Source organism: Nannobrachium achirus (genome assembly GCF_963921795.1).
Source record: "Nannobrachium achirus genome assembly, chromosome: 16".
Classification (NCBI taxonomy): domain Eukaryota; kingdom Metazoa; phylum Chordata; class Actinopteri; order Myctophiformes; family Myctophidae; genus Nannobrachium; species Nannobrachium achirus.
Genome location: NC_137823.1, coordinates 9831094 through 9854506, shown reverse-complemented (window position 1 = coordinate 9854506; position 23413 = coordinate 9831094). Strand labels below are relative to the sequence as shown.

Below are 23413 nucleotides of genomic sequence, written 5' to 3'. Positions count from 1 at the left end.
CAGTATTAATCATAATATATTTGAGAATGGGTGTTAAAGTAAAAAAAACCGAAAAAAAAAACGTTTTGATCTCCCTAACCCTGCCAATTCCCCCCTGCTTTTTAGCCTTTTAAATTTCTCTTAATAAAGTTGTTTATTTACTTTTTTTATTTTGTTGTGTAAAGCGACTTTGGGTACCTCGAAAAGCGCTACATAAGTCTGTATCTTCATATTTTTATAGCCTATATTGATTGATTTTCCATTTAATATTCAAATAAATCTATTTTATCTGGCCACATGGATTATGTGTGTGCGTGTGCGTGTGTGCGTGTGCATGTTATCATCATCATCATCCCCCACCTGTCCACTGGGGGGTGCAGGAGCACAACAGAGCAACGTGTGTGTGTATGTGCGTGTGTGTGCGTGTGCGTGTGCGCGCGTGTGCGTGTGTGTGTGCGTGTGTGCGTGCGTGCGCGCGTGCGTGCGTGTGTGCGTGCGAGCATGTGTGTGTGTGTGTGCGTGTGTGTCTCGTGCTGCTAATCCCCGTGACGTCACCCCGCACACACACACACACACACACACACACAGAGAAATGGCGGAGCGGCCAGAGGACTCATCTTCTCCTGAAGCAGAACAAACTGAACAAACAGGTATTAAAAACCTTTAAAACCGCTTCTCTATCAGACGTTAGGACTTTATAAACTCTGCTATGCTATAGTTTATAGTTTCAGAGTATTGTCTCCGCCAGGCTGAAAGGCACGAGGATTCTCTCTAGACTTGTATCAGTGGTGACAACAGGTGCATTAAAGGGCTGGCGCGACTGTAACCATTATCATATGATATACTCATGATGTAAGGGTCCATTTGGTTATCTCCCCTCTGTCTATAGTCTTTATTAGACTTTACAACTTCATACAATCACCGTAAAGTGTGTTTATTCGCTGTGTTCTTCCATGTTCTAGTCTGTTCTGTCAACTCACTGAGGCTGAGCTGTGCACGTCACAAGAACAGGATTAACTGTCCAATAACAGCCGCCGTTTATATATTTAAATGTTGTAATTATTTCTCCTCTTATGGAACCCGTTTATAAGTGTTTGTTGGTTGTTTGTACGGTAGTTTTATTTATGGGTGATTGGAGCAGGTTATTTCTGAATGACACACCTGACATTGTTGGAGTTATTTGTGTGTCTGTAGACGTGTTAGTGGTGAGATGGTGACTGTCTGTAGACTTGTATATTAGTGGTGACAGTGTCTTTAGACTTGTATATTAGTGGTGACAGTGTCTATAGACCTGTATATGGGTGACAGTGTCTTTAGACTTGTATATTAGTGGTGACAGTGTCTTTAGACTTGTATATTAGTGGAGACAGTGTCTGTAGGCTTGTATATTAGGGGTGACAGTGTCTTTAGACTTGTATATTAGTGATGACAGTGTCTTTAGACTTGTATATTAGTGGTGACAGTGTCTTTAGACTTGTATATTAGTGATGACAGTGTCTTAGGGGTGACAGTGTCTTTAGACTTGTATATTAGTGGTGACAGTGTCTTTAGACTTGTATATTAGTGATGACAGTGTCTTAGTGGTGACAGTGTCTTTAGACTTGTATATTAGTGGTGACAGTGTCTGTAGACTTGTATATTAGTGGTGACAGTGTCTTGTATATTAGTGGTGACAGTGTCTTTAGACTTGTATTATACAAGTCAGACACTGTCACCACTAATATACAACTTGTATATTAGTGGCCGTTACAGGCAGAAGAAGACATGCCACCCTTTTCACATTGGCCTATTATAGCGCCACCAGGAGGCCACAATAACATAGCTGACCTGGTGGAGACCACTGCTGGGAAGAGCCCTGCTTCTAGTTATTCATGTTCTGTTTGTTTAGACCAGGGGTCTTCAACAGTGGGTCCAGGACCCCTAGGGGTTCCTCAGAGTTACTACAGGGGGTCCTCCAAATCTTTGTGTGATAGAAACTTGTTTTTTCACCCTTTTTTATATTCACCACTTGATCCCTAGCGTCCATATTCTGAGAACTTTGGCCAAAAATAGCAGATCTACAAGTTCTTGAGCTTGTAGATCAGCTATTTTTGGTGTAGAGGGGGAAAAGAGCAGATTAAGTACAGAGTGTAAGGTCAAGTTTATTAACTCATTAAAAGCCAACCCCGCGATGTCGCGGGAAAAGTAATAGAGTATCTATAGTGCCATCCACGCGATGTCGCGGGAAAAGTAATATATTACTGTAACGGCGAGTAAAAATACCTAGTACAATGGCCGACGCTCCGGAGACGAAATCCGCGCTGATTTGTCATCATCACGGCTCCACGAGCACACAATAGTCATCCCATAACATTGAGGTGGACGGGCCGCCTCATCTTTAATGTCCATTATCTCAAAACTACACTTTAGAAGCGAAGATGGAGGCAGATGCTCGCTTATAAAACACATGTATAAACGCTACGAGCCGATCCAGCATGGCTCCACATAAACAATGATCGGTTCAGTCGAAGGATCCGATGACGTCAGACCGGAAGTACTTCCGGTGGCCTTCAAAATAAGACAAAATAAGAGAACGGCCGTGAATGGGGGGGGGTGGGAGGCACTCTGGATATTATAATCCGTTAATGTCTGAGGCTTTTAATGAGTTAAGTATTGACAGTTCAAGTGGTTAAATATCTGAAAACACACAATAACATGAATCCAAAATACACTGATGATTGTGCTGTCAAACAATGAAACTATATGGAATCTACAAAAAGGTTGTGGGGGTCCCTGCTTCATCTCTCTCAGCTAAGGGGTCCTTGCCCTGAAAACTTTGAAGACCCCTGGTTTAGACAGATGCTAGTAGGTTCATTGTCTACCTGCTATCCTATAGTTTCTAATTACTTTGACAAATTGAGTGGCAAATGGAGTGGCAAAGTGTGTTTAACATCATTTAACGTAGTTTAATGCAATCAGATAGGACTTTTCTGTTTGGATGTATGGGCTGTCAAGGCCAGAAAGCATTATTTTTTTTTGCCACTCAGTAGGCGTTCCCGCATATAACTTCCGGGTATGACGATGAGGTCACGTGCATACCCTCTATTGTTAATTGTTGCTCCCAAAAAATAAGAAAGAAAAAAAAGCTGGTTGGTGATTTGCATGGTTTACCTCTGCCATTGGGTGTGTGTGGGAAATGCACGCACGCACGCACCCACACACTTTGGGGAAGCACCATTTATCATTGTGTGTGCGCGCGTGTGTGTGGGTTAGGGGGAAAAGGCCATTGTGGTTGTTTAGTGTAACAGCATTCCATGTCTGTGTGTGACATAATGATATTTGATGGGTTTAAAACATGACTGGTTTACTTTGCTGCAGGGCAGGCCACACACAGCAGCTTAATGACAGCTTCTTAGCTTGCACTGAATGTCACCTGTAGCCACTGCACCTGACATAATTATTACATAATAATCCCAGAGTTGGTGTGGAAGTGTCCTTGACCAAGACCCTAACTGCTCCTGATGAGCAGGTTGGTGCCTTGCGTGGTTTCCTCTGCCATAGGTGTGTGAATGGGTGATTGTATGAATGTGTACTGTGAATGGGTGAATGTAATGCACAATGTCAATTGTCTTGGATAAAGGCGCTATATAAATCCACCATTTACCATTCATGACAGTTATTTAAACCATTCCTATCGATTACCATGCAGACTTGAATTCATGGATATTGTTTTGTTTTTGTCGCATTCCTAACCCACTAAACAACTTATACTAGACGTCTAAGTTTATACGTATAAAAAATGGTCTACCCGAGGTATAGATATGCAAGTTTTTTAGACGTCTAAACTTAGACTAGACGTCTAATATACGTCTAATAGACGTCTAAGTTTATACCTGGGTCTAAATCTAGACGTCTAATAAACATCTATATTTAGACCTTAACGGCCGGCAAAAGTAGTGAAAAACTGACCTTAACGACCGTCAAAAGTAGTGGAAAAATTGATGCCTCTCGTGCTTGAGTTCTGTTCTGATGCTCTGCATTTTTTCACTACTTTTGACCCAGGTATAAACTTAGACCTCTATTAGACGTATATTAGACGTCTAGTCTAAGTTTAGACGTCTAAAAAACTTGCATATCTATACCTCTGGTAGACCATTTTTTATACTAGTATAAGTTTAGACGTATATTAGACGTCTAATATACCTAAAAATGTTTGCTGGGAAGCCAATAATTTGCGGAGACTCTTTGTGTCTAGTCTCCCGGCATGTGCACTTAAGCCTCTCCAACTGATCCAAAATGCTGCGGCACGACTGGTCTTCAACCAGCCAAAATTCCCACGTCTCCCCCCTTCTCCGCTCCCTCCACTGGCCTCCACTGGGTTGGCTCCCATAGAGTCAGTTTGTCCTGGGTTGGCTCCCATAGAGTCAGTTTGTCCTGGGTTGGCTCCCATAGAGTCAGCTTGTCCTGGGTTGGCTTCCATAGTGTCAGTTTGTCCTGGGTTGGCTCCCATAGAGTCAGTTTGTCCTGGGTTGGCTTCCATAGTGTCAGTTTGTCCTGGGTTGGCTCCCATGGTGTCAGTTTGTCCTAGGTTGGCTCCCATGGTGTCAGTGTGTCCTGGGTTGTCTGTGAGGGTCCATGTCTCATACAGCAGTACTGACTCCACTGTGAGGGTCCATGTCTCCACTCTCTTCTCATGCAGTGCAAGGCATTGAACATAAACATAGTTTTATAGAATTAATTTGCAACAGGAGTACTTGCTTTCACTTTCCCTTAATCCCCCCCCCTCCCTCTCTCTCTCTCTCTCTCTCTCTCTCTCTCTCTCTCTCTCTCTCTCAGTGAATAGGGTGATGTGTGAGAAGGGTGTGTAGCCTAGCCTAGCTGGTTAAAGTCTAAGGTGTAGGATTACAGTATTAGTCTATGAGGGTACAAAGATCAGATTCCTGTGTGTGTGTGTGTGTGTGTGTGTGTGTGTGTGTGTGTGTGTGTGTGTGTGTGTGTGTGTGTGTGTGTGTGTGTGTGTGTGTGTGTGTGTGTGTGTGTGTGTGTGTGTGTGTGTGTGGTCAGTCAAGAGGAAGCATTACTAGTTACTTAAGAGTTGTGAATTATTGTGCATTCAGTGCCTTAGAGAGGTTCAGAAGAGGAGAGTGTGTGTGTGTGCGCGCGTCAGGCACGTGCACACAGACATCAAAGGGGGCTTGAGCCCCTGCCCTTTTATCCGTCTGTAAAAAGTGCCCTCTCCAGACCATGAATGCAGTTTGTACTACAGTATGGTGAAAGAAATGCTAATGCCCTCTTCCCTTTCCATGCCATACCTGAAGGCAGCATTCTCTCCTGAATGCAGCATCTTATGTTGAAAGAATTGCCCTCTCTGTGTAGAAATCCATACCGTTACGCCAAATCTCCAGTACTGACTTGATAATGGTTAGTTCAGTGTGGTATCAAGCATTCAAAATAGAACCGATCTCCAGGTTGTGAGCTTAGAGGTCGGCTACTGTCAACATTTTCTCCAAAAGGCCCTTTAAGAGATGTCAGCCCCTGCCTCGCTCACATCCTCTGCATGTCCCTGGTACGAGTATGCGTCTTTGTGTGTCTGTTTTTTTTTTTGCCAGGGACACCCCCAGCACAGAATATTTGTGCTCAACATTTTTCAAACACTTTCAAATATAGCAGATCTACAAGCTCGCTATTTTTGAGAACCAAAGGTTATGAGTTGTCTCTAGTGCTGGTGTTGAATCTATACTGTATGCTTTTTATAACACAGTTAACGGCACAATTACGATACACTCACGATAATCGTATTGTGGAGATTTCATTTATCGTGATATCATCCTCCGTCATGCACTGGGATCAATTCACCTTTTTTTTGCCGAGCTGCATATCCTGTACCATTTATGGTAAAAGGTACTTATAATATACGTACTTGATACAGTCTTTTTTTCACTCCCTATCAAATGTCTTTGCCAAAAAATAGCCAATCTACAAGCTCACAACGCATCACGATGTGACGCGTTGTGAGCTTGTAGATCTGCTATTTTTTGGCAAATGTTCCGCCGCAGGATAATGGATTCAGATTGTCGCGATAATATCGTAAATCGCGATTTCTTTTGTCACAATAATCGTCATATGACATTTTCATATCGTCCCATCCCTACATGTATGACCCCCCCCCCCCTCTGTGCGTGCGTGTGTGTGTGTGTGTCAGGTTAAACTCCATAGCTCAGCACATTTCCATGTTGGCATGCCTCCATCTCTGTCATAGTGTTGTATGCATTATGTTGTGTATCTATGCGCACATTTAGCTCAGGTTGCACCGTTGTAGTGTGTGTGTGTGTGTGTGTGTGTGTGTGTGTGTGTGTGTGTGGGTGGACGGGGGGGCATAATTAACTAATTAATGTTAAGGTCCATCCTCATATCCCCTGAACAGTACCTCTGCAGTCAGATTCTCTACTCCACTGACAAACATGTGCTTGATTCGATATTTTTATTGCGACCGTCAGGTTGCAGTTACTATCAAAGCCTCCACCGGCTGTCAGTCTGTCTGTCTGTCTGTCATTCTGTCAGTCTGTCTGTCTGTCACGTCACACTTTTCCCCTACTCTTATCTCCGCCACCGTTGCCCCTATCCATGCCAAACTTTGCACACACACTCCTTGGCTGGCAAACCACAACCTCCAACCTCATTTCTCACATGGCCCTCCTCTAGCGCCACCATGAGGCCATTTTTTGCAAAGCACATGGACGTTGGACACTGCTCCTAAAATCACGCAAAGCGGTACACAGTATCTCTGAAGTCATGTCATCAATATGGATCTGTCCCATTTCCCATATTCCGTCCTGATTGCCTACCATTGCCTTCTAAAGTTTGTGTATGCGACCTGACGGTCGCTTATCTCCCGATTAGGGAGTCTTGCTGGTGGTAGTGTAAGTGCACCACGTGTCACAGGCTTACCGTCATAAAGACGTTGTAGCGACGTTGGATCCATACTGCATATTTTAAAAGCACTCTAGTTGTACTGTGGCTGCAGCACTTAAGATGTGCCCTGTAATGCAGTTCTGTGTGTGTGTGTGTGTGTGTGTGTGTGTGTGTGCGTGTGTGCGTGCGTGCGTGCGTGCGTGCGTCAATCTGCCTCCTAATCCCCCGTGCCAATTTGTGTTGTAGCAAGAGTGGATGTGATGCATTGTGGGAAATGTAGTGTCTGTCACTGTGGAAACCTCCTATATGCATTGTGGGAAATGTATTGTTTGTCACTTGTGGATTTCATGCCGAATCAAATCTCCACAATACGATTATTGTGAGTGTTTTTCTTTTTTTAATCACGATAAACGATAATAACGATTGTCGTCCTATCCCTAACTTGCTCCCGGTGAGCAGGTTGGTGCCTTACATGGTTTCTTCCGCCATCGATGTGTGAATGTGTGGGTGAATGGGTGAATGAATGTAATGAATGTGTGTGTGAATAAGTGAATGTGATAATGCACTAGTCACGATTATTGTGACAAAAGAAATCGCGATTTACGATATTATCACCATAAACAAAATCCATTTTCCTTGGTTGGAACATTTGCCAAAAAATAGCTGATCTACATGCTCACAACGCGTCACAACATGACACGTTGTGAGCTTGTAGATCGGCTATTTTTTGACAAAGGCATTTCATAGAGAGTGAAAAAAAGACTGACAAGTACGTATTATAAGTAGCTTTTACCAATTATAGAGGGTTTAAGTGGTACCGGATATGCAGCTCTGCAAATAAAAGGTGAATTGATCCCAGTGCATGACGGAGGACGATATCACGATAAATTAAATCTCCATGATACGATTATGGTGAGTGCTTTTTATCACGATAAACGATAATATCGCGTATCGTCCCATCCCTATAATGCACAGCACAATCTACGTAAAGCGCCTTGGATGAAGGCAGTTACCAGTGTGGAAACCTTGTAAGTGATTCACTGTGTCAGGTGTGTCCAACACCGGGCACTTTTCTGGAAATGTGTCGGTGGGGGTAAACATGCCATGGTTCCATCAGTCCAGCACTCCTCCTCGTGTCTTTCTGACCACTCTCAAGCTGCCGTCTCTTATTCTGGATCCATAATGTCCTGAAAGGAAATCAATGAAAGTGTTTCTCTTCCTTTCTCTTTCTCTCTCTCTCTCTCTCTCTCTCTCTCTCTCTCTCTCTCTCTCTCTCTCAGACTGGGTTGATGCGGTGGCACAGAAAACTGCTCCCTTGCGTCTCTTCTCCCTCTCTCTCTCCCTCCCCCTTTCTCTCTCTCTCTCTCTCTCTCTGCTGTCGGCTGAAGCAGTGTGTGCAGTCAGAGGGACGCGTTAGCAGCAGTTAGCATTAGCAGCCGCGTCAGGTGTGCGTGTGAGTTTATGAGCGTGCGTGTGTGTGCGTGAGTGAGGAGAAAGAGGGAGGGAGGGCTGACTGTGACTTCTCTTACCTCGCTATACTCTCTCTCTCCTCGGGACCACCATCCATCCTCCTCCTTCCTGTGTGTCCTCCGTTGACCCCCCCACCCCATCCCATCCCATCCCAGGGAGGGATGGGGCAGGACGGAACCGGCGAGCCAGCCAGGAGCGCTGACGGACGGTGCTAGCGTTAAAGCAGGACAATAGCGTGCGTACGACATGCGGGACAGTGCGGGACGGGGTGCGAGCAGCAGCGGCTGCCACCGCTGCCGGCAGGGCCAACAGCAGCGGTGCTGCCCGACGCCTCGGTGCCCTCCTCCTCCGCCTGGGTGCCCGGCAGGAGGGCAGTCGTGCAAGGGTGCCAGGCTGAAGAAGGGCGTGAGCCGCTCTGCCATCCCTGCCCTGTTCACCATCACAGAGGAAGAGGAGGGACGCAGGAGGAAGAGGCGATGCAGAGAGGCTCCTCCGAGCACCGGGCAGGGGAGAGGAGGTACGGACGGTGAGGCTAGGGTGTGCGTGTGCGGGTGTGTGCGTGCGCGTGTGTGTGCGCGCTTCTATGTGTGTCAGTGTGTCATGAGTCAGAGTTGACATGACGTTGGACATTTTCTAGTGTGTTTCTAGTTGACATGACGTTGGACATTTTCTAGTGTGTGTGTGTGTGTGTGTGTGTGTGTGTGTGTGTGTGTGTGTGTGTGTGTGTGTGTGTGTGTGTGTGTGTGTGTGTGTGTGTGTGTGTGTGTGTGTGTGTGTGTGTGTGTGTGTGTGTGTGTGTGTGTGTGTGTGTGTGTGTGCGCGCGCGTGCACGCTCTCTTATAACTATAGTACATTTGTGTAAACTTACATTGTGGATCACCTTTCCCTGGTCCTTTATGGTGTGGTTGAGTTGCACTTACTATTTATGAAAAGGTTTAGGTGTAGACATGTAGATGTTTAGGTTCAGTAAGAGTTATGCTGAGTCGTGACTGCTGTGCCTACCCGACCGCGTGCACACACACACACACACACACACACACACACACACACACACACACACACGCACAAACGCACAAACGCACACACACAGATACTGTAGTATCTGTTGATTGTCGACGTTGAGTGACAGCTCTGTGCTGACCTGTCAGACTGGGTTGACAGGTGATGGACACGTCCTCTGTGTGTGTGTGTGTGTGTGTGTGTGTGTGTGTGTGTGTGTGTGTGTGTGTGTGTGTGTGTGTGTGTGTGTGTGTGTGTGTGTGTGTGTGTGTGTGTGTGTGTGTGTGTGTGTGTGTGTGTGTGTGTGTGTGTGTGTGTGCGCACGCGCATGTGAGTGTACTGTATGTATGTGTTTTTTTAACAAAACCAGCTGACTAGGCAAGACTGGGTCAACACAAGGGCAATAGTGGCGAGTAAGGGTGCTGTCGCCTTCACAACACTGTATGTGTGTGCGCGTGCACATACTGTGTGTGTGCGTGCGTGCGCATGTGTGTGTGTGCTCTAGGCAGAGCTGTCATTGGACAGGGCAGCATGTGTTGTGTCCGTGGTAACTGGAATGCTGCATAGTGTGTCTGCTAGCTAGAGCATAGCAGCTAGCATGGTGCTGCTACACTGTACTGCTACAGTATACTGTATCCACAACTTTCCCCACGTCCCGTCGTGCATTGCGCAGAAGGTGTGCGGTAGTTTCCGGCGTCACAGCCGAGAATGATCTACAGGCTCACAATGGTTGCATCTGCAACGCGACCTGTGCTTGTATTAGAGCTGTGAACGAATATTCTATATTCGAATATTCCTTCGAATGTTAACAATAAAAGAATATTCGAAAGTAAAAAATTTAGCTTCGAATTAATTTATGTTTAATTAAAACAAATCTGCCACGAGTCGGAAAATAAACTATGCAAAACAACATGTAAGATAAAAACATTTTAAAAAAAAGTGTGTGGAAGAAGCTAGGGCGACTCTAGAACCGGTAAAAAACACATAGTGGTGCTTAAAAACAAGTATTTGAGAGAAATAAGAAGAAGCTAAGATGGCGACAGCCGAGCAAATGGCGGAGGTGATCAGAGGACTCGCTGACATCAAACAAAACATGGAAACTTTTAGACAAGAAGTGAGACAAGACTTTGTAAAGCTGAAAGAAGAAATAAGGAGAGAGAACCAAGAAGAAATAAGGATACTAAAAGAAGAAATGGACACGCAGCAACAGAAGGTGAGCGGAGAGATGGAGGAACGAAAAGCGGAGATAGCGGAGGTCCAAAGCCGAGTGTTAGCAACGGAGGAGTGGCAAGTAGAGGCGAGCGAGTCGGTAGAATACCTGGAGGATCGGGTGAGGAGACTACAAGAAAGGCTGCTGGACATGCAATCGCGGCAAATGAGAAACAATATAAGGCTGTTCAATTGTCCAGAAACAGCAGAAGACGGGTCAAACATGGTTGACTTCATAGAGCAACTGATGTGGGCTGAACTCGACCTACCAGAGGACACGGAGCTACAGATCATGCGAGCCCACCGAGCCCTGACGCGAAAACCTCGGGACGACGCGGCTCCCCCACGCTCGATCATTATCAACTTCCACAGATTTGATGTAAAAGAGTTGGTTCTCAGAAAGGCGTGGGCTAAGGAGATAAAGGTGGCCGGGAAGAGGCTCGGATGGGACCATGACTACCCACCAGAAGTGGTCAAACTTAGGAAGGAGTACGTGCCACTTAAACGGCTGTTAAAACAAGAAAAAATCACGTTTCAATCCCCATATACAAAGCTAAGAGTCCAGTGGGACGACGGAACGAAGGTGTATACGTCCGCGGCAGAAGCAGCGAGGGATATCCGAGCTAGAGGCTACAGGGAGAGGACAACACCGCGGACGCGGGCACCAGAATCGACGGCGGGGGACGTGGAGGCGGCGCTGGGCGAGGAGACGACGCAGGATACGGAGAAGATGCAGGATGAGGAGGCGCAACAAGAAACGGGAACGGAGAGGACGGCTGACACGGCGATGGAGAAGGACAGACGAAGGAAGGAAAACGTGGAGAGATGGCAGCGTGTGTTGAGGAGAAAGACGGGAGAAGAAAAAAGAGGAATGTTGAAAAAGGGGAAAGACAGGAGGCAAGAACAGTCAAAGAATTGGCACAGTGGCCCCCAGCTTGTGCGCCTGAGGACACCACCACCGCCGCCACCACCACCACCATCAACGACACCACCAACAACGCAGACACGGGTCGTAGACCCGGCGGCGGGGGACGTGGAGGTGTCGCTGGAGACGGGAGCAGAGACGACAGGCGAGGCGGCGATGGACGAGAGACGGAGGAAGGAGGAGGTAGAGAGATGGCAGCGAGTATTGAGGAAGAAGACGGGAGAGAAAAGTGGAAAGGTGGAAAAAGTGAAAGAAAGAGACAAGAACAGATAAAAAAGTGAGTGCGGGCACCGCATGCTATGGGAAAGAAAGGACAAGGGGAATCTAGAGTTGCAATAGAAGCATATTTGAATGACAGACGGGACCGACGAGGGGATGTTTAGTTTAGGGGGATTGTGTAGTTTTTGATATGTTTGTTGTTTTTTTTTACTCTTCTGTGTAGTTGGCTAGACGCTGGAAGGACCCAAGAGTAGGGAATATTTTCAGGTCTAGAGAGGGGGCCCTGTCCATGATGGGGACAAACCCCTCAGTTTAGTTAGAGAGGGTAGGGGGTAGTCGCCCCTAGGTGGAAGTCCTGTGTGTTTGTGTTAGTGTAGTAGTTTGTTTGTGAGTGCGTGTATGGCATGACATTTGGATGTTAACATTATATTGGACATAAACAGGTAGAACAGATGAGGGGAGATAAGTGAATAACTGATGGTTAATATTATGGGAATTATTTGAACAAAGGATGGTTAACAAGATGTGTATAGTGTCAATGAATGTAAATGTGATTAACTCTCCAGTATAAGGAGAAAGGGTGTAACGACGGACATGATGGTGGAAATGTTCTAATGAAAATGAAGATGGACTTGTGAAAAGGAAAAGAGAAAAAAAGGGAAAAAATAAGACAAAAAAGTAAAGCCTGTATATGAACAGTATGATGATGATTAATGTGAAGAGATGATGGATGCCATGGTGTATTTGTTTGTGTGAAAAAATCAATACAAATTGAGTGAAAAAAACAAAAAAAACAAAAACAAATCTGCCACACTTTTCGCGAGATTCTGGGCGCATGTAACGTTAAAAGGTGGCTGGTCTCGTGAGGCAGAAGTCTCCATTCGCCGCTGCAAAAGTGGGCTGATCTATAAGTCCACAATGCGTCACTGATCCAATACGTTGTGGGCTTGTAGATTAAGGGTGCATGTTTAGCGACACCGACATACAGCGAAGAATAAACCTCTAGCTACTTAACTTTCCCTTCACACTGACCGTCGGTCCTCCGCCTAGCAGACACAGTGCTTTGCCTCTTGAGTTAAACGTGATCACGTTTAATCACACAATGTAACTTTAATTGGTTCAGAATGATAACGAGTCAAGCTGAAACGGGCGACTCATTTGGTAGTGACGGGAAGGCAGACAACGAGACTTCTCCACCGAAAACACAATGTAAAAAAGCATGGATTTCTTCTCTCACGAGTCTGCCTGCACGCAGCCACGTTCACGGTAAAACTCCCTCCGTCACACTACTCTTGTAGACTACCTAATTTGGTTCAAACCAAAACATAATCCATTGGTGTGATTATAATTGCTCGTTTCATGTCGTGGCTGTTCCAACTTCCATCACAGCTGCTGTGGCGCTCGACGATGCGATGCTGCGCTTGCTTTTACCAAAGCCAGGCACGTGCACACAGATATCAAACGGGGCTTGAGCCCCTGCCCTTTTAAGAGAGAATTGTCCACCAAAAGGCCCTTTTAGAAATGTCAGCCCCTGCCTCTCTTAACATTCTCTGCACGTCCCTGACCAACGCGGACCTGCACGACCACCAGTAAAGCGATAGAAGCGACTGTCTAGAATAAACAGCTTCAGGTTTGGGGGCTCGCGAACGTCGCCTAATACAAGTCTATTCATATGCATAGGCTTGTTTCTTTGTTAAAACGTGCGACCCAAGAAAACGGCAACAATGGCTGTATTGGTGTGAATATAACATGTAAAAAAAAAAAAAGCTCCGAAGTGCGAATGCTTCGAATTTCTCTACTTATTCGAATATTCGAATTTATTCGAATCAACGGTTGATTTTAAACCGAATATTCGAATGCCATTTTTGGCAAATTTTGACAGGCCTAGCTTGTATGTCTGCTGTTAACCGGAAGTGTCCCACAGATAATGGCTACAGTAAATTCTCGCGGAAAAAACAGATGGATAACTGCTACATTGTAGTTGCATAGCAGCTATATTGTCCGGTTCGACTACAAAATGGTCCGGTTCGACTACAAAATGATGTCACGCGCGACTTTACTTTTAATTGGAGTTCGGAAAGCTGCACGTCAGAAAGCCGTAGCTCACCAAACAAGTTACATTAAAGACACAGGGCCCTATTTTCGCCAAGCTAAATCCCAAACCACTAAACTTCTTTGCCTTTTATTACTATAGCCGATAGAAATAGGACCCATAATGTTTGTGGAGAAAAAAAAAAAGATCATTGCTGCATCAAAAGGAATCAACAAACTAAACTGTAAAAACTGGCCAAATTGTCGAATGATATAAGAAAGAGGCAAACATTGTGAGAATAGACGGTTTGACGATCTACAAGCTCACAACGCCTTCTGATGCAAGGCGTTGTGAGCTTGAAGATCTGCTATTTTCTTCAATATTTATCTGTGCAACCGAGTCAAACTAAATGTAATGTCTACAATTCAAAGTGTTTGTCAGGGTGGGGGTCCCCAGTTCAGATACGATTATTTTGGGGGGGTCTCCTGTTCAATTATGAATAATGTGGGGGTCCCCAGTTCAAATATGATTATTTTGGGGGGTCTACAGTTCAAATTAGATTATTTGGGGGCAACTTGTGCGATGTTTTTGGCTGGTTTAAAAAGTTCAACTCCCTCCTTCAAAGCTGCCATGAAAAAGCACCTGCAATTTAACCCTTTATACCTGGAATATATTAACCACTCTGACCATTATTTTATACTTTAACTATTGAGAAATAGCATATATACAGCACCGAGTGCCACGCTGCGAGCTTGTAGATCTGCTGTTTTTGAAAATGTGTCAAAAAGTGTGCATCTTTCAAAGCAAACTTTTGTAAATCTATGCTTCCGGGCGTCCCTGGAACAACACATTTTGAGAGATGGGGGTCCACGGCCAAATACATATCATTTCGGGGGTCCTTGACATGAAAAGGTTTAAGACATAGAAACACTGCGTTTTATTCTTTTTTTTAAGATTCATAAGACATTCATAGAATCGGGTCAATATCTTCAAAGACTTGCACAAGTCCCCCCCCCCCCCCCCAAAAAAAAATAACAGATCTCAAAGTGCAGCACTCGGTGGGAGTCCCTGGAGCCCAATACAGTATCTCCCCTGGCAAAGGGAGCGTTTCCCCTTTAGACTAGTGGAAATAAGATGTTTGCAGGGGTTGACACTAAGGTCTCAGAGGCACTTGCCCATCGGGCAAGTACAGGTCATGTTCTACTCGCCCAATGGTAATGCCCACTTGCCCGAAAAGTAAATCGTCCATTATAAAATGATAGGTACGATTTTAATTAAAGCTCAATTTAACACTTATTTCTTCACTTTCTGGGGCTGTGCGATAAAATGTCAATACTGTACATCAATACCTCCAAATCCAAATACCAAATACTTTATCTATGATTGAATGTCTATGGTTTCACACTTGTTATTTTATATTTTTAAATGTAAAAACAGCACATCATAGGTAAATAGTGCTCTTATTTTACATTCCACAGACCAGAAGACACAGCGCACTGGCCACTTTCAGGTGTTTAGACAGATATCTTGTGTTGTGTTTATAGACATTTGTGTCGCCTCTCAAATGAGCACTTGCCCTGTCGGGCAAGCTGAAAGCCAACTTCACCTGCCCTGACGTTTTTTTTACCTGCCAGGGGCAGGTGGGCAAGCCTTAGTGTCAATGCCTGTGTTTGGCTTCAGTGTCCCTTACCACTCGAATCCCAGACGTTAACAGCTCGTTGCATGGGGGAATTCAGATCAATCAATGAGGAGACAAGACAATGTATTCGGTAGTGGTGGTGGTCAAGTTTATGTACATCAGGGGTCTTTAATGTTTTCAGGCCAAGGACCCCTTATCTGAGAGAGATGAAGCAGGGACCCCCACCACATATTGTATACAATTGTGTTTCGGATTAAAAATGTTAATAGATTTCTTAGACAGCTTAGACTTGTTTGACAGCACTGTCATCATGTTGGAGTAATGTGTATATTTTCAGACATTGAACCACTTTAACCGTCAAATACTTTAGTCTGCTCTTCTTTTCCCTCTATAAACCTCTTTGCCAAAAATAGCCGATCTACAAGCTTACAACGGCTTGCAGCACGATGCGTTGTAAGCTTGTAGATCTGCTATTTTTTGGCTAATGTTCCACTCAGAATAGGGATGCCAGGGTTCAAGTGGTTAATGTAAAAAAATCAAACCTCGGTTCGAAGTGGAGCAGTGAATCTGAGCAGCTATAGTGTGTGTGTGTGTGTGTGTGTGTGTGTGTGTGTGTGTGTGTGTGTGTGTGTGTGTGTGTGTGTGTGTGTGTGTGTGTGTGTGTGTGTGTGTGTGTGTGTGTGTGTGTGTGTGTGTGTGTGTGTGTGTGTGTGTGTGTGTGTGTCTAGTCTGCACAACAGTGCCCTTCTCAATCTGTTCCTTTCTGTCAGTACAGTACTTACTGACCTTATTGTACTGTACCTTACTGTACTGTACTGTACTGTACTGTACTGTACCTAACTGTACTGTACTGTACCTTACTGTACTGTGTCTTACTCTACTGTACTGTACCTTACTGCACTGTGTCTTACTGTACTGTACCTCACTGTACTGTACTTTACTGTACTGTGCCTTACTGTAATGTACCTTACTGTACTCTACCTTACTGTACCTTACTCTACTATGCCTTACTGTACTTTACCTTACTGTACTGGGCTGTACCATACTGTACTGTACCTTACTGTACAAGTAAATTGTTTAAGAAGCGCTGTGTTCTAGATTAGTGACCGACCGATATATATCGGCCACCGATATGACCTTTTTGGCCATATCGGTAATGCACCGATATGCGACCATATGCACCGATATGCGACCGATATGACCGATATAACCGATATGCGACCGATATGACCGATATAACCGATATGCGACCGATATAACCGATATAACTTTTTTTTAGGGGCTAGTGAAAGTTACAAGTATGGTTTGTGCGATGTGAAATGTGATAATCACAGTAATCCTTAATCATATTCCAACATATTCAAGGGCTTTAGGAGGGCTTCCGGTTGCGGCCCGCACGGAATACAAAACTCTGATGCTGACCTTCAAAGCAGCCAAAGGTATGGCTCCTCCATACCTCCAAAACCTGATCAACCCCTACACCCCCACCCGTGCACTTAGATCAACCAACACAGGGATGTTGACAGAACCCTCGCTAAAAACCCCAGGGTCAAAATCCACTCGTCCGAGACAGTTTGCCCTCCTGGCCCCCAAGTTGTGGAATAAACTCCCTGTCGCACTTAGAACAACGGACTCACTCGCTAGCTTTCGCCGAGGACTGAAGACTCACCTTTTCAGACTCCACCTAAACCCTTAGCACTACTGGAAAAATCAATGACCATACATGAAGCTAGTTAGCATTTGTTTTTAGGTTTTTTAGAAACCTTTTTTTTTAAGGATTATATAGTTTTTTTTTCTAGATATATATTCATTCATATTTGTTATATTGCTGTTGATGTACTAACAGCTAACACTTAATCTTGTTTATTATTGTGATGTTTATTTGCTTATTGTAAGTCGCTTTGGATTAAAAGTGTCTGCTAAATGCCTAAACTGTAAACTGTAGGAGAGAAATGAGACTCCAGTCCAGTTAGAGCACAGTAGATTGGAGGTCTGTGGCTCTTTAATAAAGACTAAAAGGCCTGTTTTATATATATGTATATATCGGTATCGTATCGGTATCGGTGATGGCTCCCCTCTCTAGAATCGGTATCGTATCGGATCACAAAAAAGTCTATCGGTCGGTCACTATTCTAGATCTAGGTTTTAGATTTTTTTTGTTCTAGATCTATATTTTTACATTCTATGTGTTCTAGATCTGTGTGTGTGTGTGTGTGTGTGTGTGTGTGTGTGTGTGTGTGTGTGTGTGTGTGTGTGTGTGTGTGTGTGTGTGTGTGTGTGTGTGTGTGTGTGTGTGTGTGTGTGTGTGTGTGTGTGTGTGTGTGTGTGTGTTGAGTGTGCCTGGCCTGCTAAACAGCGCCCCTCCATTAACATGTGTATTGTGTGTGGCCACTAGAGGTATTGCCAGGCTACAGACATAGCCAGCTAGCCACAGACACACCTGTCTATTGGGAGCGCTTTCACTGCTCCAAAAACATGATCCTATCACTCAAAGATTTGGCGGCCTCCCCTGTATTAACTCTGAGGACCCCCTAGGGACCCCCCTGTTGAAGACCCCTGATGTACATGATAGCATGGTCAGAAATACATTAGGTGGTAGGTATGGTAGTTGTCTGTGTTTAAGCCCGTAGCCCAATCAGGGACCAGCATTTCTGACAACGTCATCATTAACAGCCAATGAGGGACCGGCAATCCTGGTGATGCCAGTGGTGATGTCACTGAAGGAACACCTCATGGTGCGCTCTGCTGGCGCACTACTTGTGCACGAGGTGCAAGATGGCACCTCGACAGAGTAGAGCAGTTCTAGCTACTTGCTTAAGTACAGCGATCGGCTGGGCATGTCTGTCGTTGCCCTTCTTTTTTATAAGCCCGTAGCCCAATCAGGGACCAGCATTTCTGGCAACGTCATCATTAACGCTTTCAGTGCCAGCTTTCACCACTAGAGGGCGCCCAATGGCCATAGAATTCACCATAGAGATACGCCGGTATATGCACAAGCCGTGCGCAGCCATGATGCGCCTGAACACTTTCCTTTGTGCATGTACAGGAACAGGATGAAGTTAGCTTGAAGTTAGCTATTGGCTACCAAGCATTTTAGAAGCCCTATTTTCGGCGATTTAGCCATGATTAAACCTTGCACACCTCATGGATATGCATGGAACAGAGAAAATGAGCTCTAAGGATCCTGGATTGCATTGGAGTGGATGGTAAATATCGCCGCCGGCCGTCATCTGTTTACACGGCCCGCGAGAGCGAAAAAAAATAAATATATATAGGTATATATTTTTTTTTAAAAGCCGAACTAGTTCGGGATAGGCACCCAGGACGTTAATAAGGTCCAAATTATCCCGAACTAGTTCGGGATAGGCACTGTATGAGTTAACAACCAATGAGGGACCAGCACTCCTGGTGATGCCAGTGGTGATGTCACTGGCATCACCATGCATGGGCTGCTTGAGCTCTAGGTGCAATTTTGCAGTTGAAGTTTTTAAACGGTGAGGATGCCGCGTGTGACATCCCCAGGGGCGTTGCACCAAATTCTGGGTCCTGGGTACAAGAATTCACTGTGGGCCCCCCACGAATGTTCTTGATAGGGGGAGGGGGTTTAACCCATTTAGACAGGGAACGCATTATTGAGCACTATTTTAGCTTTAACTATTGCAAAATAGCAGATATACAAGCTTGCAGCGTGGCACTCTTTTAGTCTGAATATTTCAAATCCTTCAAGTCTTTGAATATTTCAAATCCTTCTAAGGTCTTTTGAAAAGCCTATGTTGCTATGTCAGTGGTGCGCAAACTTTTTCATGTGAAGGACCCCCGGAATTATATGTATTTGGCCACAGAACCCCATCTCAAAATATTTAGTTCTAGGGACCCCCCCCCCCCCATTTGTTAAAAATGTAAAAATACATACATTCAAAGATTTGCACACATTTTCACGACTTTTCAAAAATAGCAGATCTACAAGCTTGCAGCGCGGCAGTCGGTGCTCCACTGTGAGCTTGTAGATCTGTATTTTTCAATAGCTAAAGTATAAATGAATTAAGGCCCCCTCCTCCACCTTGGGCCTGCCCTGGTAACTCAGTCCCACTACTCCCCCCCCCCCCCCCCCCCCCCCTTAGCTAAAAACTGACTCCCAAAACTATGGTTTAGTGATGAGTCATCACTTTTCTGGGATCAGGACAGTTTTGTTGTGTCCCTTTTTAGCCCGAGGGATGTTTTTCGTGCACAACAAATGCTTGCAATGGATTCAGGATCATGAAAAAACCCTAGTTAGACCCCTCAAATGCTACTTAAAGAAAGTATGTGAAGGGACCCAAACCTGAACCCCATGAATTCACCATGTTTTTTGGATGACCCTAAGGATCATAAAAAACCTTGAACCATTACTATTGCAATTTATTTTGGGTCAAACCTCAGATTGACTAGCCTACAACCCGCATCACCCTTCATTCTTCCCCAGGCTGCGGTGCCTCTCCTCTGGGCATGGGGAAGAGCCCTGCCTGGAGCTTAGCGTTAGCGCTGGGCTAATCCTCTCAGCCCCCGGCCCTGCCCCCCCCGCATGCATGGTGGAGGCCCCCACGCAGGGTTGCCAGATCCTGCCCGAGAGAGGGAGAGAGAAACAAGCGGCCAGGTCAAAGCTTTGCAATAGTGCTTCTCTTTGAGGGGAAGACTTCTGCGGCAGATCTTTTTTGTTTTTATTCGAAGCTTAGACACCAGTCATGTTGCCATACCTTAGCAACAGGCATGATACATTTGAAGTACATTTTATTTTTTCCCCCATTTCTACGGTTTCTTGGGCTGGATATGGCAGCCTGGAACGGTTGTTCAAGTGCAGCTAAACTTGGCATGTTAATAAACGTGCCACAATTAACAATAATGCATAGCACCTGTGAAGCTGACCTGCGGAACCTGGGCATATACCATTTTGTCACGATGGGGAGAATACAAGTGTGGAGACCATTTTGTTAAATTTTGCATTTGTAGTTATTTTACTGTAATTTAACAACATAATAACCAGCACAGATAGACAAAGAGACATTCATGGATTTATATTTAAAAATAACTTACCCAGGGTATGGCAGCTGCATACCCATGCCATACCCAGTTGACGCCCCTGCCAACAGCCCTCCTAAGAGACACAGACAGAGTAGACTTTTTTTTTGTTGCTATTTTATCATGAGCATAGTGTTGACAAACTGTGACAAATAAAAAAAAATCCCTAAATAAAAACTAATCCATGCCTACAGCACTAAAACCGAGACTAAATATATTGACAATGTCGTCAACAAATACAAACTAGACCATAATATCAGGGAGGGACTAACAGTGGAGAAGAGATCCAGTAGAACTAAACAACAAGTCCTTTTATGTTTTGTTGTGCTCGGGTGTTGCGCTCTGAAAATAGCAGATCTACAAGCTCACATGTGTCGCAGAGCTTGTAGATTGGCTGTTTTCATCCAGCATGCAACCAAGTGTAAAATCATCCATTACATATATTCAGATATTTGCTTCTGAGGGGTCCATGATACGTAATATTTAGGGATGGGGATCGGTGGCCAAATTCATTTAATTCTAGGGGTCCTTGGCATGTTTGAGAACAGCTGATTTAGAAGAAGCGACAGGGGCGGCAGTGGGCTTAGGGGTAGAGAAACTGTCATTAGAACACGGAGGGTTCCCAGTTTGATCCCGGGCTCCCCCAGAGTTAGTGTGGAAGAGTCCTTGAGCAAGACTCTGAACCCCTAGTTGCTCCCGGTGAGCAGGTTGGTGCATTGCATGGTTTCCTCTGCCATCGGTGTGTGAATGTGTGTGTGAATGGGTGAATGTAATGTGTGTGTGTGTGTGTGTGTGTGTGTGTGTGTGTGTGTGTGTGTGTGTGTGTGTGTGTGTGTGTGTGTGTGTGTGTGTGTGTGTGTGTGTGTGTGTGTGTGTGTGTGTGTGTGTGTGTGTGTGTGTGTGTGTGCGCGCACGCGCGCACACGTGTAATGAATGTGTGTGTGTGAATGGATGAATGTAATGAATGTGTGTGTGTGTGTGTGTGTTTGTGTGTGTGTGTGTGTGTGTGTGAATGGGTGAATGTAATGAATGTGTGTGTGAATGGGTGAGAAGACATTTATAGAATCGGGTCAAAAATATTCAACGACTTGCACAAATACCTCCCCCAACACACACACACACACACACACACACACACACACACACACACACACACACACACACACACACACACACACACAAACTGATGATGTAGCATAGTATAGAACTGAATTGTATATCGGTCATTCACTGAATGTTTTCTATGAATTTAGTACACTAGGGCCCTCTATTGAAACAACGGCTTTCTTGTGGCATGACTCATTTCCAGATCCTGTAATGTACCTCCTTGTGCTTGTCATTCTGTTAATACAAAATACAAGTATTCAATCAATCAATCAATTAATCAATCAATCAAACAAACACAAGCCCAAAGTGGCTTATAATATGCTGACATGGCAACACTGCCCCTCCGCTAGCGTGCTACGCTAATCGCTAGCTCTGACCGTTTAATCTGACCGGGTGACAGAGAGAGATGGAGGGAGACACACACACACACACACGCACACACACCTACACACACGCGCACGCACACACGCGCACACACACACGCACACATGCACTCAAATCAGGGTGATATGAGAGGGATTAAACACTCACTCTACTTCTGTCTCGCTCTCTTACGCGCACACACACGCACGCACGCACGCACGCACGCACGCACGCACGCACGCACGCACACATTGTATTACTGTGCAAGTGAGGACATATATTTTTCTGAAAATGTTCATCTCACGACTTTTGTAACCCATTTTTCAACCGGTGTCAGTTATCTAGTGTAATCCTGGGCTCTGCACTCCCTCTGCCAACCTGGGGAGAGCAACGGACTGACCTCATGCTTCCTTCTATATATGCATGAGGAGACCAAGCCGCTTGTTATCACCTGACAGGGGGGGGAGAAGACACTCATCTTTTATTTTCTCTAATTGTGGGCTCGTCTGAAAGGCGAGACCAGTATGTTATCTTGATTATTTATCTATCAGTCAAGTTCTCCCCAGCAGTACAAAGGCAGGGCCCTTAGCCCTGTACTTGAAGAGTTATTTTTCCATTGTGACGCGTTGTGAGCTTGTAGATCGGCTATTTTTGGTGAAATTTCCCCCCAGAATAGGGATACTGGGTTTCAAGTGTTTAAAGGACAACTTTAGTTTTTTACAACAAGGGTTCATATTTTAGATTGTAATTAAAGAATATAAAAGATGAGTATTAAAGTTATTTCATTTACTTCTTTCTACTGTTTTAGAGATTCTTATTTCAGTTGTTGGGGGCATGCGTACAAGAGGCTAAATATGTCATTTTACACAGAATAAACCCATTCCCAAGATACAACGCAACCTTTCATGGTTGTGACTTATGGGGGCTAGAAGTGTTATTGTAAAAAGCAATAAAGAAACTGCTGGCTTATTGTGTCTAAAAAGACATATTTAGACACTTGTACGCATGCCCCATGTGTACGCATGCCCCACATTTTAGCACGGTATACGCGATAAAACAATAGAATGAAGCAAATGAAAACATTTTAAAACTCACTTTTTCTTTTCTCTAATTACAATCTAAAATATGAACCCTTGTTGTAAAAAAACAAAGTTGTCCTTTAAAGTATAAAGTTATTTTCAGTCTGTACCCACAGAATTTCTCTGCAACATAGCTTACCGGTGGAAAGATGTGCATATTTACTGTACGTTGCTTGATATGACGTAAGATTCAAAAAATGAACAGTGTAATTCAGGAATGCCGTGGATGAAAACGTTGTTTACAGGGGTGCCCTGAGTTAAAAAAGTTTTAAGATCAGCTCCAAGTTTAAACTCACCGCCGTCTCTCTCTCTCTTCTCCTAAATCTCCTCTTTATTTCTCTCTCTCTAAGCTCCGTTTGCACCGTCACGGACCTGCAGACTCAGCCTTAAGCCCCGTTAAAGCTCCACCCTCCCAACCTAACCCCCCCCCCTCCTCCCCCCACCCT

The 23413-nt window shown here is 44.8% G+C and overlaps 1 protein-coding gene across 2 annotated transcripts in view; it reads left to right on the top strand.

Annotated features, from left to right (window-relative positions):
* Positions 1-558: 558 nt before the first annotated feature.
* The window catches only part of map7b (microtubule-associated protein 7b), a 103882-nt gene continuing 81027 nt past the window's right edge, over positions 559-23413 (top strand). For both annotated transcript variants that reach the window (XM_080743919.1, XM_080743918.1), the window contains exon 1: positions 559-629. In XM_080743919.1, the coding sequence (XP_080600045.1) occupies positions 572-629 (58 nt within the window). In that variant the 5' untranslated portion in view covers positions 559-571. The remainder of the gene's footprint in view (positions 630-23413) is intronic.